General features: G+C 39.3%; 1 protein-coding gene and 1 long non-coding RNA gene across 3 annotated transcripts in view; one reads left to right on the forward strand and one right to left on the reverse strand.

The window, feature by feature from the left end:
• Nucleotides 1–13,377, forward strand: part of LOC139583537 (uncharacterized) — a 45,434-nt gene that overhangs the window by 17,449 nt on the left and 14,608 nt on the right. For both annotated transcript variants that reach the window (XR_011676569.1, XR_011676568.1), the window contains exon 4: nucleotides 1,484–1,665. This is a non-coding gene — a long non-coding RNA (uncharacterized lncRNA). The remainder of the gene's footprint in view (nucleotides 1–1,483; nucleotides 1,666–13,377) is intronic.
• On the reverse strand, nucleotides 7,133–12,031 carry LOC139583536 (homeobox protein engrailed-2a-like). The gene is made up of 2 exons (XM_071414718.1): nucleotides 11,154–12,031; nucleotides 7,133–9,163 (listed from the first exon to the last, which is right to left on the reverse strand). The coding sequence occupies exons 1-2, from the start codon at nucleotides 11,635–11,637 to the stop codon at nucleotides 8,844–8,846; spliced, it is 804 nt and encodes a 267-aa protein (XP_071270819.1). The 5' UTR covers nucleotides 11,638–12,031; the 3' UTR covers nucleotides 7,133–8,843.

Here is a 13,377-nt window from a genome sequence, read left to right on the forward strand (position 1 = left end):
GGGACACACATTGTACCGTTATTTTTTGGGAGTTTGTGATGACCAGTGCCTATTCACTAGCACACTTCCAGCTGCAGGAAACGGGGGTTGTTGTTCCTGTGGACCACTGGGTGTAGTGATTCTTCCATCATGGCCGCCGCTGCCACCCTGCCCTCACGTCTGCCACTCGGCAGTAAAATGGCAGCATGCAGTGGGTGAGACAAGAGAGTGATGCGCTCACCACTCCTATGTGGGTGCTGTGGTACACTCCACTGAACCATAACCCTTTCCGTTCACCACACCGAGCTTAGGGGCTCTCTATACGTCTTTAGGTGGTTTTATTAAACTGTTCAAACACGGTGATGTATGAGGGCGAGTTATTATATGAGTGTGTGCTTAGGGAAATAATTATTGCATAGGACAGCACAGGTAGAAGGTGCTACTAATACAGACGATGGGTAGCCTAGCCTAACATCATTTTCTCTGTGACTGTAGCCACAGGAATGGTTGACAGTGCAAGCTGTTCAGAGACTGACAATGATAGAATTGATGTCGATTCGACCATGGTAATGTGTGGCACACCAGACACTAGAAGTATAAGGATCTGGATTGGCGAGTAGGTCTTTACAGTGGCAGTTTTTGCATTTGTCTAGCAAGTAAGTAAGTAACTAGGAACAGTGGGCAAAACTGGTTGAAATTAGGTATTTAAAACTAGTTTTGCTCACTGGGATACAGTAAATGGTACATCAGGCAGTGAGGCTTATCTTTGTGCATTGATATGTTTTTGTAATCAGCAGTTATCAAATGAGAGATGGAGCCAAGTTCTAATACCCAGTTTCACCAGCTCTACTGAGCACAGAGAAGTATTTATGGTGATCTATGCTCCATCTACCAGTCAATGTACACAGTAAAAGGGCAAACAGGGATTTAGTTACATAATCATACCTCTTGCGTAACACGGCTGCGCTGTTTTTCTGCAGTATCATGTCTACAATGATGCTTCGCGTTACCATAGAACACTGCGTCATTTGTTCTTCCAGAATTGTACTTTACTCAGAAGTAGAATCTGTTTTTGTGGCATAGGAAGGGCATTGAGGGGTCTGAAACATGGTAACCCTTACATTTGGGTCAAATGGGTGAATATATTAGAATTTTGGTTTATTGTGGTGATTATATGCCATTGATGCCGAATGTTGTTTTACAGAATACGATAACAAACCCCATTTGCAGTACTCTTATCTGTTTGCTTCTGCCCCAGCAACTTTGAATGTAGCCTAATTCAGAGATCATTCTTTACAATCTGTTGATGAACCCCAATTTTGTACTTTTCCTGATAAATGAATCGTTGTGATGCAGTACACAACGCTTTGCCATCCTATCTACACACAATACATAAGAAAAAAATGGATTGGATCATACAAAACAGTGGTCAAATTAGGCACCCCTGGTAAATAAGGTAATCTCATTGGTTCACAATGTATATTTGTGTCTTTTTTTTGTTCAGTGTGAGAGGAGGATGGCTGTGGTGTGCACCACGAAGAAGATGTCATGCTGAGGATGGGTTTCTGCACTGATGTTTTTGGTGTGATGTAGCGGCGGCTCTCTCACTGTGTCTCTGTTGCCCATGATGCGTAACCATAGAGAGTGATTGACAGCGTGGTCCCTACACAGCAAAGGGGGCCTGAGGTGAGTAGGATGTGCCCTTGGCCCTGCCTGTCTGGCTGCCTTTGTTTCTCCCAGCAACACGGATACATATTACAAAGGACAGATATTATGGATGTGGATGTCTGCATCCAGCCAAAATGTTAGACGAATTCTGTTTTGGGGGTATAGAAAAATAAGAAAAATGACAACGGTCAGGGTTAAAATGAAGGATGTTAATATGGTATGGACTATGAGAATCCTAAACCTCTCTCGTTGTTTATTCCACGGCTTGGCCATATTAGAGACTGCTCATGACAGCACAGTATAGAAGAAAAATCATGTGCTGACTCCATTTCCAAGGTTTATGATTTGCATGATGTTTCAGTCAGTGTTCCCAAAATGGTGGGTCAGAACCACTCACGTGCCGCGGCCAATTCTTACTAGGGAATGTTGCTTGTGGGGTCCTGAAAAAAATATTGAATGTCTGGAATTCACAGCAAAAAAAGTTTGGGAACTGTTGTAGTGTTGCCGAGTTCAACGTTTAGATTTCCACTGTGTTGAAAACTGCACCATGACCCAGTCAGTCTGTACTAATCACAATTGAGGTTTATTGGTCAACTCCAAATGATAGACTATTAGGTTTAGACATGTCTGAGGTGTAATGAAAAATCTTACAGAACATCCTTTCATACTCTTCAGTTCCTAATCTGTAATGTAAGTGAAATGTGAATATGCTATATTCTATTCTAGAAACCTTGACATGAAATTTTAAAAGAAATCCCCTACACTGTTGTTGTATTTCACTGTAGCCTTTATAAACATTTAACAGAAAGTTTTGATGTGGGCCGTTATGTCATATGTGGACTTAGAATTCACTTTCGGCATTTTAAGAAAAGTCTTTGTGCATGAAAAAGAAGGAATTGAGGGGAATTGGAGCTAATGCTTTATTGACGTTATGCCTTAGAGTTGATCGAGTTGGAATTTGAGTGAATCTGAATATAAGTCATATTTCATGAAGTTGAGTTACTGCAATATACCACAACCCTGTCAGTTTGAAAACGTAACCATCAGAACTACTTGATGATTGATTATTTTCATGCAATGGTACACCGTCAAAACTTCAAATTCGCAAAATCCGCTAAAGTGATGCTCTACCATGAATTCATGTTATGAATGGTCTTTTTCACTTTCACATTATCGTATGGACTTTTGCCAGAGCTTAAGTCAATGTCACTTCAGTTCTTGTCAGTTCAGGGAATTCAGTTTTAGAATAAAAATCTGCATAGATAATTTGAGACCATTTTTTCTGATCCCTACTTTTTTTATTAATCGCCAACAATATCGTAGCATGGTGTTTCTTTAGGGCGTTTTGTAAGCGAATCAAATCATCCATAAATTGATATTAATTATATTTGGTATGCATCAATCAATCAGCAACGTTATTCAATTGGTTAGTTAGTCCAGGAAGTGTTTTCAACAAGTTTGTAGATTCTTAAAATTCATGAGATATCTTTTTTTTTTAAGAAAATATGCCTCCTAGGTGAGAGAATGGGTAGGGTGACCTACACATTGTATATCCTACATGATTATAACAGCCTAATGGAAGTGGGAAAGTCCCTAAAAATGTCTAGCATTACGATGAAAATGATCCCGTGCCTCTTTTTTCAAGGGGTCACTCAAACGCAGTGTGTGAAATGAGAGTTGTCTTCTGTGTGTCTTCTTAGAATGCATCCGCTTCTCATTGTCTGCCCAGTCAACTTCTGCAGGCCCCAGTGCCCTGAGTCTCATACATGAGAGATCAAGGGTTACCAAGGTGCTATTGAGAGAGAGAAGGGCTCAATACCAGAGGGAACAGACTGCACCACAAAATACTCATTTCCTTTGCATGTTAGGTGCCCTGGTGGGGATTCAGACAGGGTCACTGACACAACTGCTGGAGTTGCTGTTTGTCTCATCATTGTTCTTAATGAAAACGGACCCAGCTCTGTGTGTGTGTGTGTGTGTGCGCGCGCGCGTGTGTAGCTTGATAATGCATTGTGGTGGTTATCCAAGTTGGACCTGACTATGGTCAAGCAGTGCCAGACAGAAGTAGCTCATTTAGAAAGATAAGAGGTTCATCTGTCCACTCGGGTTCTCTCCACAAAGTCCAGTCACTGAGCTCTGGCATTAACTTGTATTCTAACAAGATTAAAATATATTTGTCCTGGGGATTAGCACAGTTAGGTGCCCTTTTGCCTTCTTTTTGCAGTGGTGCGGTGACAGTGGGCTTTGATCTGCGTTGCATGGCAAGGGTCCTGGCTTGGGCCTGGCCATTCGAGTGCCTAGTGTGAAATTGGCCTGATGTCATCCCCGTTCTCCACCTTTTACATCTTTCACCAGTTTTAATTATGTTTCCGCCACAAAGCCCGGGCACCTCGGAGCAGATTCCACTCGGGCTATAGGAAGCATTTAGAAACTATGGTTAAATGTCACAGTAGGGGAGGGGGAGGGCATAGCAGGATGGGTTCCTTTGTAGAAGAGGTAGACAAGGGGCATTAATGCTTTTCTGTTCTTTTTTCTTATTCTCGCTCTCTTTCTCTATCTCTCTCTGCCACCTAACTGCCCGTTGGCAGTGAACTTTTGAAAAGTCCTGTGAACTTTCAAAGCGATGACTTCTATTCTCCTTTAAAAAATAGATTTTTTAAAGAAAGCATTTTAAGGCCCATGTGTATGTTCGTACAGAAGTTGCTCACTCTTTCAGTTAACTAACCATTCATCGCAATGGTAACCAATAATGTTTTCTTTGGATAGCTAGCTCTTAAAATGTTACCTACGAAACCTCAATGTATTGTATCATGCATTATAACTCTGGTACAGTTCTCAAGTAAAACCACTATGGTTTCTAAACCATCTTTGATGGTTTCCTTGAAACTTTATACAACAAGCAACGGTTTTAAGGCATAGCAGTTTGTTATTTCTTTGAAGAGTGATGGGGTTTTGATGTTGGGTTTGAAACTTGGGAAATTTTTATGGGAGGTTCCCATCGAAATGTTGCATAAAAAGGTGCAGGAGAGAGTGTGTGTGTGTGAGAGAGAGGGGAGGAGAACAGAGAGAGGAAGAAAGATGGGGGAGTGAGTTTGAGTGAGAAAGTACTGTGTGTTGAGAATGGGTTACTGTGGGCTGGGGGGAATTAGCCACCTGCAGCCATGACAGGAGGCTTTGACCTTCATTGGTTTCTCGCTCTCGCTCTCTCTCTCCATCTCTCTCTCTGTCTTTTATTCTTTCTTCTTCCCTTTCCCGCCTGGTCACAGAACCACAGACTCCTTTCAGAAGCAGTAAGGACTGACCGTGTGCGAGTGAGACACTGGCCTTTCTCCCATCATGCCAGTCAATGACTGTTATAGGCGTTGTGTTCAAAGACTAGCGGCACAAGTATGGAAATACAGAGAAAGCGCTGTAAAAAAAAATTTAAGAGGGAAAAAAAGTGAAATGCCTGGAAATGGTCACCATCCATGCCTGCTGCATGTTCTTTTGTTTTGAAACTTTTGCTAACTTTTTTCGGTTGTGTACAGATCAGTAGAGCGAAGGTATCCATCCACAGACTCAGATTATGTTGGCCCGCGATTTGAATAACAAATTTTGTTTTTATTTACAGTGACTTGTCACAGTTTGCTGAATGTTCTCTTTCAGATAAACATTCTCTACACAGTTTGTAAGATATGGAATTATACAACTGCCATAAAATGTTTACAAGAAAACAATCCAAAAAGTACAAAGGAATCTTTCCCACTGGGCACACACTGGTTGAATCAACGTTGTTTCCTCATACTTTCAATGAAATTATGTTGAACCAACGTGGAATAGACGTTGAATTGACATCTGTGCCCAGTGGGTTAGAATTTCTCTATTTGTTTTGCAAGCTATATGCCTTTTGGGTAATTCATAGAAGATCTGGAAGTATGTAAAAAAATATATATATATTTAAAAAGTTTTTTATATTTTATCAAAATCAATATTTTTGGGTCAAGGATGACATGAAAAAAAATTATCCCCCAACAGTCCAAATGGAGGAATAGTCCACTAGCTGTTTTGGTTATATTCTGACGATTTGATTGAATTAAGTCATAGGCTAGCTCATTTTCATTACAAATCCGTGTGATTTAAGGCCCATCTGAGTAGTGTATGGGTTCATATGGAAATTTGGCAAGATTTGTCTCAGTTTGTCTTAGACCTTGAGAAAAGATATCCAATACATTTGATGCGTCTTTATTTTGTTCTATTTATGGTTAATGGTGTGATTATTCTAATCACAATAAAAGTGAAGAAGTACTCAAATGTGATGTGTTTTAAATTAGTATGTTTGTGTCACCTGTATTGACGAACCTATGTGATGACGACACAAACCTCTGGGAACGTAAAGATATTGGATGAAATTCACTTTTTTCACAATTTTTCATGAGAAAACATAAGACCTACTTGGAACTTACACTGCGTGTACAAAACATTACAAACACCTTCCTAATATTGAGTTGCACCCCCTTTTTGCCCTCAGAACGGCCTCAATTCGTCGGGGCATGGACTCTACAAGGTGTCGAAAGCATTCCACAGGGATGCTGGCCCATGTTGACTCCAATGCTTTCCACAGTTGTGTCAAGTTGGCTGGATGACCTTTGGGTAGTGGACTAATCTTGATACACACGACAATCTGTTGAGTGTATAAAACCCAGCAGCGTTGCAGTTCTTGACACACTAAACCGGTGCACCTGGCACCTATATCATACCCTGTTCAAAAGCGCTTGAATCGTTTGTCATGGCCATTCACCCTCTGAATGGCACACCTACACAATCCATGTCTCAATTGTGTCAAGGCTTAAAAATCCTTCTTTAACCTATCTCCTCCCCTTCATCTACACTGATTTGAAGTGGATTTAACAGGTGGCCAATAAGGGATCATAGCTTTCACCTGGATTCACCTGGTCAGTCTATATCATGGAAGGGGCAGGTATTCCTAATGTTTTTGAACCAGCAAAGGTTGACGTTTACGCATTCAGCTTTGTGGTGATATTTCTATTTTATTGTAGGCCTTGTGTCACATGAAACCAATATTTTTGTCATTATTTATTTGTATTTATGTAGTAGTCTTATTGGTAAGGTAACTGTAACGGCAATGGTCTTCAGAAGGGAGTGTCATCTTGGGTGTTACACCAAGTAATAGGGCACGACCTAAACACTCAGGGGTAGTAATAGTACCAACACATGGTGGACACATTCAAATCATGTAAATATACTCGATTTTAGATTTTTTGGGGCATTTTGTCATTGACCTTTTTGGTCGAAAGGTTACTACAAATTACTCTTTGGTCAGCGGTGTTGCCAAACCAGTGACATCATCCACAGGGATCCACTCCTATTTTGGCAATGGAGGATCACGTTTTCTTTCCGATCTTTCTGTGTTTACATAGAAATGCCCATGTCTCATAGACGTTCAATTATCCTTGACTGTGGATTATAGAAAAAGGATGATGCTAGATACGTTTTTAAGTGTATCTTCGAGGTTTATTGACTCTTCTTTTCCAGTTTTTCATGAGGCAGTTAATTACACAATTAATACATACATGATAATTATGTACATTATACCAAAGAATATGTTGAACATAAAATAAAAATAGCATTGTATAATAATACAACTCCGTGTTGTAATTTCATTTAAACATATTCATCTATAGATAGATATTCGCTGATGAGGAAATTCAATATGTCACACCAGCAGTTTTCATGAAGGCAATAATCTTGAATCAAATAGTATGCATTTTGAAGTAATACTGGTTCTCTGATTCGGCACAGTTCTGTCTCATAAAAAAGTTCTCGCTTGAACTTTAAGGCAAAGTGTGTTCAGTTTGGTGGATTGTAATTCACACACACTTTTTGCAGATACACAACAAAACAATTCAAAAGGCAAAAGTCCACAATTTGGTATGGATAGTCTAAAAGTTAGCTTGATCATACTCTTGTCGACAAAGACAGAAGTTTATAAACACAGTTATTTGCCCAAGTACAACAAATTGCAGCTTTCATGCAAAGGCCCCATAAACCATTTTCAAAGAGAAGTTATTGCAGGATAAACAAGCAGTGTAAAAACCTCAGAAACCTACTCTAAAGCAACACCGTTCATTGGATAGATTTTCTTCCCCTTCAATATAATATATATAAATACACCTATGAAATCCTTTCAACAACAATAAAAGAGATTTTCAACAATTGTTATACAGTCACTAATGGTTTTGTCTGTTTTTTGAATGATATATATGTATATTAAATAAAAATGTATATAGAGAAATAACTCCATGGGACGTATAGTTGACAGCCTACATCAGATACCTTGTGTCTACTTTTTGATCAAGTAGGCCTATAATACTTTCAGCCAAGAGTGTGTTAAACGTTTTGTCATCATTGTCACTATGCTACAGAGTTGTCTCCCACGTTATAGGCAGCATTGTAATCATTCAAAGCAATTTGCTACAAGAGATGATTTATATTGGTCTTCAAAAACGATTTATAGAGGCCTTGGTACATTGATATAACACAGAACACGCACATGTTTCATGGAAATGAACTTGGCTTCGATGTAGTTATGAGACAAAACTACATTTGTATCCTACGTATTAGCAATGTGTGTATTATGTTTGCTAACCAAAACATTGCTACCCAATCACTTCTGTGGTTATATGAATTTTCCAAAAATAGTATTAAAATCGATCTACTTTTCAATTAAGTCTGCACATCACTGACACTCAAAATCCTTGCTATGTCCTTTTTACACTAAACCTCAATAAAACCATAATAACCATGGGAATAAAATATCTTGTCAGCAAATGTATTAAGATTCACAGTTGCCTGGATGCAGCAGAAAATATTCTTTGGACTTAAGCAGGTTGTTTTTCACATCACTGACAGATCTCAACGTCAAGTGCCAGATAAAAGCGCTATAATGTAAAAAAAAATTACAATGAATAGCAATATAAAATGAAGTGTATAACAAGCATGTATACTTTTCCTGGAAGAAAAACGACACACGTTACAGGAGATTGAAAACGTACCTTTTTACAACATATTTTTTATAGACATGATATTGCAGAAATATCTATATATTTATCAATTTATGCTGGTATATTCTATACACTGGCCCTTTATTCGATGAAATTATTGCATTGTAAATATACTGATCTGTATCTCTCTCGAAATCAATCGCTGTCTGATTTGTCATCTTTTGACGTCGTAGCATGATTGTACAGTCCCTGTGCCATCAGGTGCAAGGCTAGGGTGTTTTTTGCGCCGGTGGCCTTCTTGATTTTTGCCCTTTTGTTCTGGAACCAGATTTTGATTTGAGATTCGTTAAGGCCGAGTTCTTGCGCCAGGGACTGTCGCCTTTGTTCGGTCAGATACCGGTTCGTTTGAAACTCGGTTTTTAGTCTTTGTAGCTGTTCAGCTGTAAAGGCCGTCCTTGGTCGCTTGTCCTCTTTGCTGGCGGTGGTTTTCTTCTTTGGTTTTCGAGATCTCGGTCCTGTGTTTTAGAAAAAATATTATTATTAGCCAAAACCAATCAAAATATGAAATGTGAAGGCTTGGTGTAGCCTATAGGATATACGTGTCCCAGTTACTACAACTGTGTAGTAATACATACATGAATTAATGAATTTAGGCCCTACTTATTTATTTATTATTACACTGTATGCCAAGTGTCGTGCAATCGTAGAAAAAAAGGGTTCCAAAAGGGTTCTTCGGCTGTCCCCTTAGGAGAACCCTTTTTGGTTCCAGGTACAACCCTTTCAACCCTTTTCCAGGTTCTACCTGGAACCAAAGTGGGTTATACCTGGAACCAAAAAGGGTTCTTCAAAGGGTTTTCCTATGGGGACAGCCGAAGAACCCTTTTAAGTTCTAGATAGCCCCTTTTTTTCTAAGAGTGTTTTGCTCATGCAAAAAAATCAGAATTTGAGTGTTCGTTTCAATGCATACCATTCCATATCACACAAGAGTTGTCAAAATAGTGAGGAATAAAGATTAATATTGATAATGTAACCGTAGTTCCGCACTTCTTTACGTAGAACAATGCATTGGAAGATATGTAGATGGTAGGTAGGCCTATACCGATGGGGCATGTCGGTTCCGTAGTTTGTTATGGTCATTGGAGGATATGCTGAGTAGGCCTGAAATATATCAACACAACTGGACCTCCCATCTCAACTGCAACTTACTGAATAATATCAAATATATATTTTTCGTAAATAATTGTTTATATTAAACTCTTCATTTTATATAGAGTTAGGCTAATAGTCTAGGCTTGACGATGTCTAGTGGAATACATTGGCTTATATCGTAGTCTATAGGTTGCTGAATTCGGTCTTTGGCTGTTGTTAATTACTTTTCCAAGTTTGCCCTTTGGTGGGTAAACATGATGGGTTGTAATTGAGTAGTAAAAAATCGTCAGGCCAAACTATTTGATAAAAAAAAAAGAACTGGTGACGTCTGTTTGGGCAAGTAGGCCTGGATGACTATCAAAGAGATTATTCAATACATTTGGAGCTCGCTGGAGATGATAAACCAACGTACAACGTTTTAAGATATGCAGCCCATGGGGATACCATCGAATAGTAGTCTAGTTCATGCGATCAACGTTACATAATGCATGAGAACATTGTGTACAATACGATTTTTAGAAATTAACGAAAATGCATTCGAATATTTGAGTTTTTACACAAGTAGAATATAGAATAATGATGGAAACGTTCATGTTTTATGTGCCAAATATGCTAAATATTTAGAGACCCAGGCAACTCCGTTGTGAAATCTCATGCATAAACAAAAAGAGTGGATTTGCACGACAGAATTGTCGAGGAAAAATACCCTATAAAGTCCTTTAACCTATTGTATTTTATTTCATAATTCTTTGAAAGACTTATTGTTTTGGTGATGTGTGCGCCGATGTTTATAGTAACCTATAGTAGTAGGCTAACCTAGTATTACATTGGCTATGATCTAGCTAGCCCAAAGCAATAGCCATCGCAATGACGGTATCATATTCGTATTATGGGGTTATAATTGAAATACTCATTAAAAAATACAAAATTGTATGAGGCTATTCCAAAATTCCAAAAATTACTATTTATCCCGGCTTTTAACATTAATGTGTAGAGTTCCAATACCCCTGCGTTTGCACATTTCAGTTTTAAAGCAATGCACGATGCTATTTTGAGCTGCTTGTTTTGTCGTGAAATTATGCCATTATTCAAACTCGTGGCAATTCTTTAGCGTTCTATAATATTGATAGGCTATCGGCTCTTATGCTTTTATTATGAGTCTTATGTTTCCACCGATACACTTTGAAGATTTTGCAAGATTAGAATCTTCTATTTTCCATTTTTCTGATCTTAAAACAGGCGAACACTATTTGCCCTCCTTTCCTGGAAGAACTCGGTCAAGGCGTTTGAGGTCAGTGTTACAACGGGCCGGTGTATTTCAGGTTACAAAGACGAGGGGAAATAATCCTAGCCTACCTGATGAGGGCCTGTCCGAGTATCTGGTGCAGTACACCCAAGCTGGCCAGAGCATAGGCGGTTTGGATGGTGTAATTGAGCTGGTTTGAGAACTATCCGAGTCCGAGCTTAGGCACTGATCTCCATTCTCCCCGCGGGGTTTCAGGGGCTCTTCTGTGGCTATTTCAGCCTTCTTGGCCACGCCGCCTGGATGAGGAGTGGATGTTCCCTCCGTTGGCACAGTACTCCCCACTTGCTCCGCTCTTGGAACAGCCGGGCTATGGTTCTCTCTGGTAGCGTGACTATTTTCTTCATGATTTATGTTATCTTCTTTTTTCCGCCCAAAGTCCGGCCGTAAGATATTATCGATGAAGAAATTGGTGACTCGATGCGGGATCTGCTGCAGGTTGCCCGGCGCTTGTAATAGAGGGAGTATCACTCTGTTTGACTCATCCGCCGACCCTTGGCGCACCGCATCTCTGTTGCTATGATCATTTTCTTCCATACTGATACACTTTCCAGTTTTCTTTCCTTAACCCCTTTATTGCTCTCCCGCACCGAAATGAGCGCAATCCACTACTGTGGGAGGCGGAGCTTTTCAAATGTTTGAATAAAGGTTTTAAAAAAGAAAAAAGAAAGTCAAATCTTGTTGAGTGTGCTGGACACCATGCAACCCTTTGCGATAGTGCCCACAGACAAAAACATAGTTTTGGTCATATATTCCCAAACTTGGCTATCCTATATTGTTGCACTGGATAGACACCATTTGTCATTTGCCCATCCAATTTGGTACTATCCGTTTTCAGCCTATCCAATACAAGTGCTTCAATTACTAAACTAAGGGTAAATAAAGAGGCTTCTGATCCTGAAATACACTCACTGGAGTTTTGTTCTTATTTTCAATACGAGCCCCCAAGTGACGTTGCAGCGGTTATCCTGGACACGTGCCTTGAACCAATAGACTGGGAGAATGTTTACCACGTGACAGTGACTCGTGAATAATCGACAAACGCCCAATCTCGCCTTCTTAAAGGAAAGGCGTTCTGGCATAAAACGACATACCTACACTAAATTTCTCTTATGTTTGATTGACTATTATATTGGTGAATTTTTGTTGTAGTTGGAGGTTAGTGTTTTCCATTCATGCGTAATGCATGCTTAATCTGGAAATGGTCAAACGCCTTTCCATAAAAATAATTACATTGATATAGAGTAAACATGTAATTGTATGGCAAAATATGGAGAGTCGGTTAATAGCCTGCTGTGTGACGTTCGCATGTTATACTATTTTGTTTCGGGCATGTAACTAGTAGCCAAGTATCGAAGCGGTAACCAACTACTATGGTACATTAGGGATAGCCTCTGCAACCAAAATTGGGTGGGGGATACCGGAGTCTGTATGACTCGCATTGAAGCAGACTGCAGTACACTGTGTTTGGGGGTTTTACATTTAGGGTTTTTAACTCGGTGCGTTTTTTATTTGGGACATTGTGTACCTCTTTTACTTTATGGAGCTTTTCATTCCGAGGAGTTATTTATGATATGTAATATTGCGGATTTGTGTCGCATGAATCATGACATTGACAGGGCATTGACCATCCCGAGTTTCTAAAGCCCCATCATTAATGGCCAATTCATGCAATCTCGAAATCCTTTTCATCTCTTCATATGCTCTTTCATGATTATATAAAGGTTCAATGCAAAAATGGGTCGCTAGCCCTTTAAAAAAATATGTTATGCAAACAAACTGTTGTGTTCACGGTGCACATGATATAGAGTCGCGCCAAAGACAAAACTTGGGGGAAACTTTACTGACCAACTCCTTGGCTGTTTTCGCTCAAATCAGGATTCAGAGCGTGCCTTGCCGTAGTCGCCAGAGATAAGTTCCTATTTGATCTGAAACGTCATGTTGGGTAAAACGGTGCATGAGTAAATGATGACCCTTGGATGATTAATTATTGTATTTAGCATTGTCAAAATTAATTATTAATTATTGTATTTAGCTTTTGTCAAAATTTAGGTAAAAAATAACTGAATTGTGGAACTGTTTTTTCAACCTCTTCTGGCCAGTGGGGCCTATCTGATGTAAATTATTGTCACAGTAATGGTAACGTGTCTAATTTCTAATTATTTGTAACTAGGTAGCATATACATATTAAACTTGTGGCATTTCACAATTAAGCGGAAAAAGGTCTATAATTTTAACTCAGTCTCCACAAAACGAAAGGTCATTATTATTGGTCAA

The sequence above is a fragment of the Salvelinus alpinus genome, chromosome 8 (assembly GCF_045679555.1).
Source record: "Salvelinus alpinus chromosome 8, SLU_Salpinus.1, whole genome shotgun sequence".
NCBI classification, from domain to species: Eukaryota; Metazoa; Chordata; class Actinopteri; order Salmoniformes; family Salmonidae; genus Salvelinus; species Salvelinus alpinus.

Excerpts from the sequence above, each read along its gene's own strand:
- LOC139583536 (XM_071414718.1), bottom strand. The coding sequence starts at position 11,637 with ATGGAAGAAAATGATCATAGCAACAGAGATGCGGTGCGCCAAGGGTCG. Across the intron at positions 9,164-11,153 it reads CTCGGACAGGCCCTCATCAG|GACCGAGATCTCGAAAACCA; the intron begins GTAGGCTAGGAT and ends TCTAAAACACAG.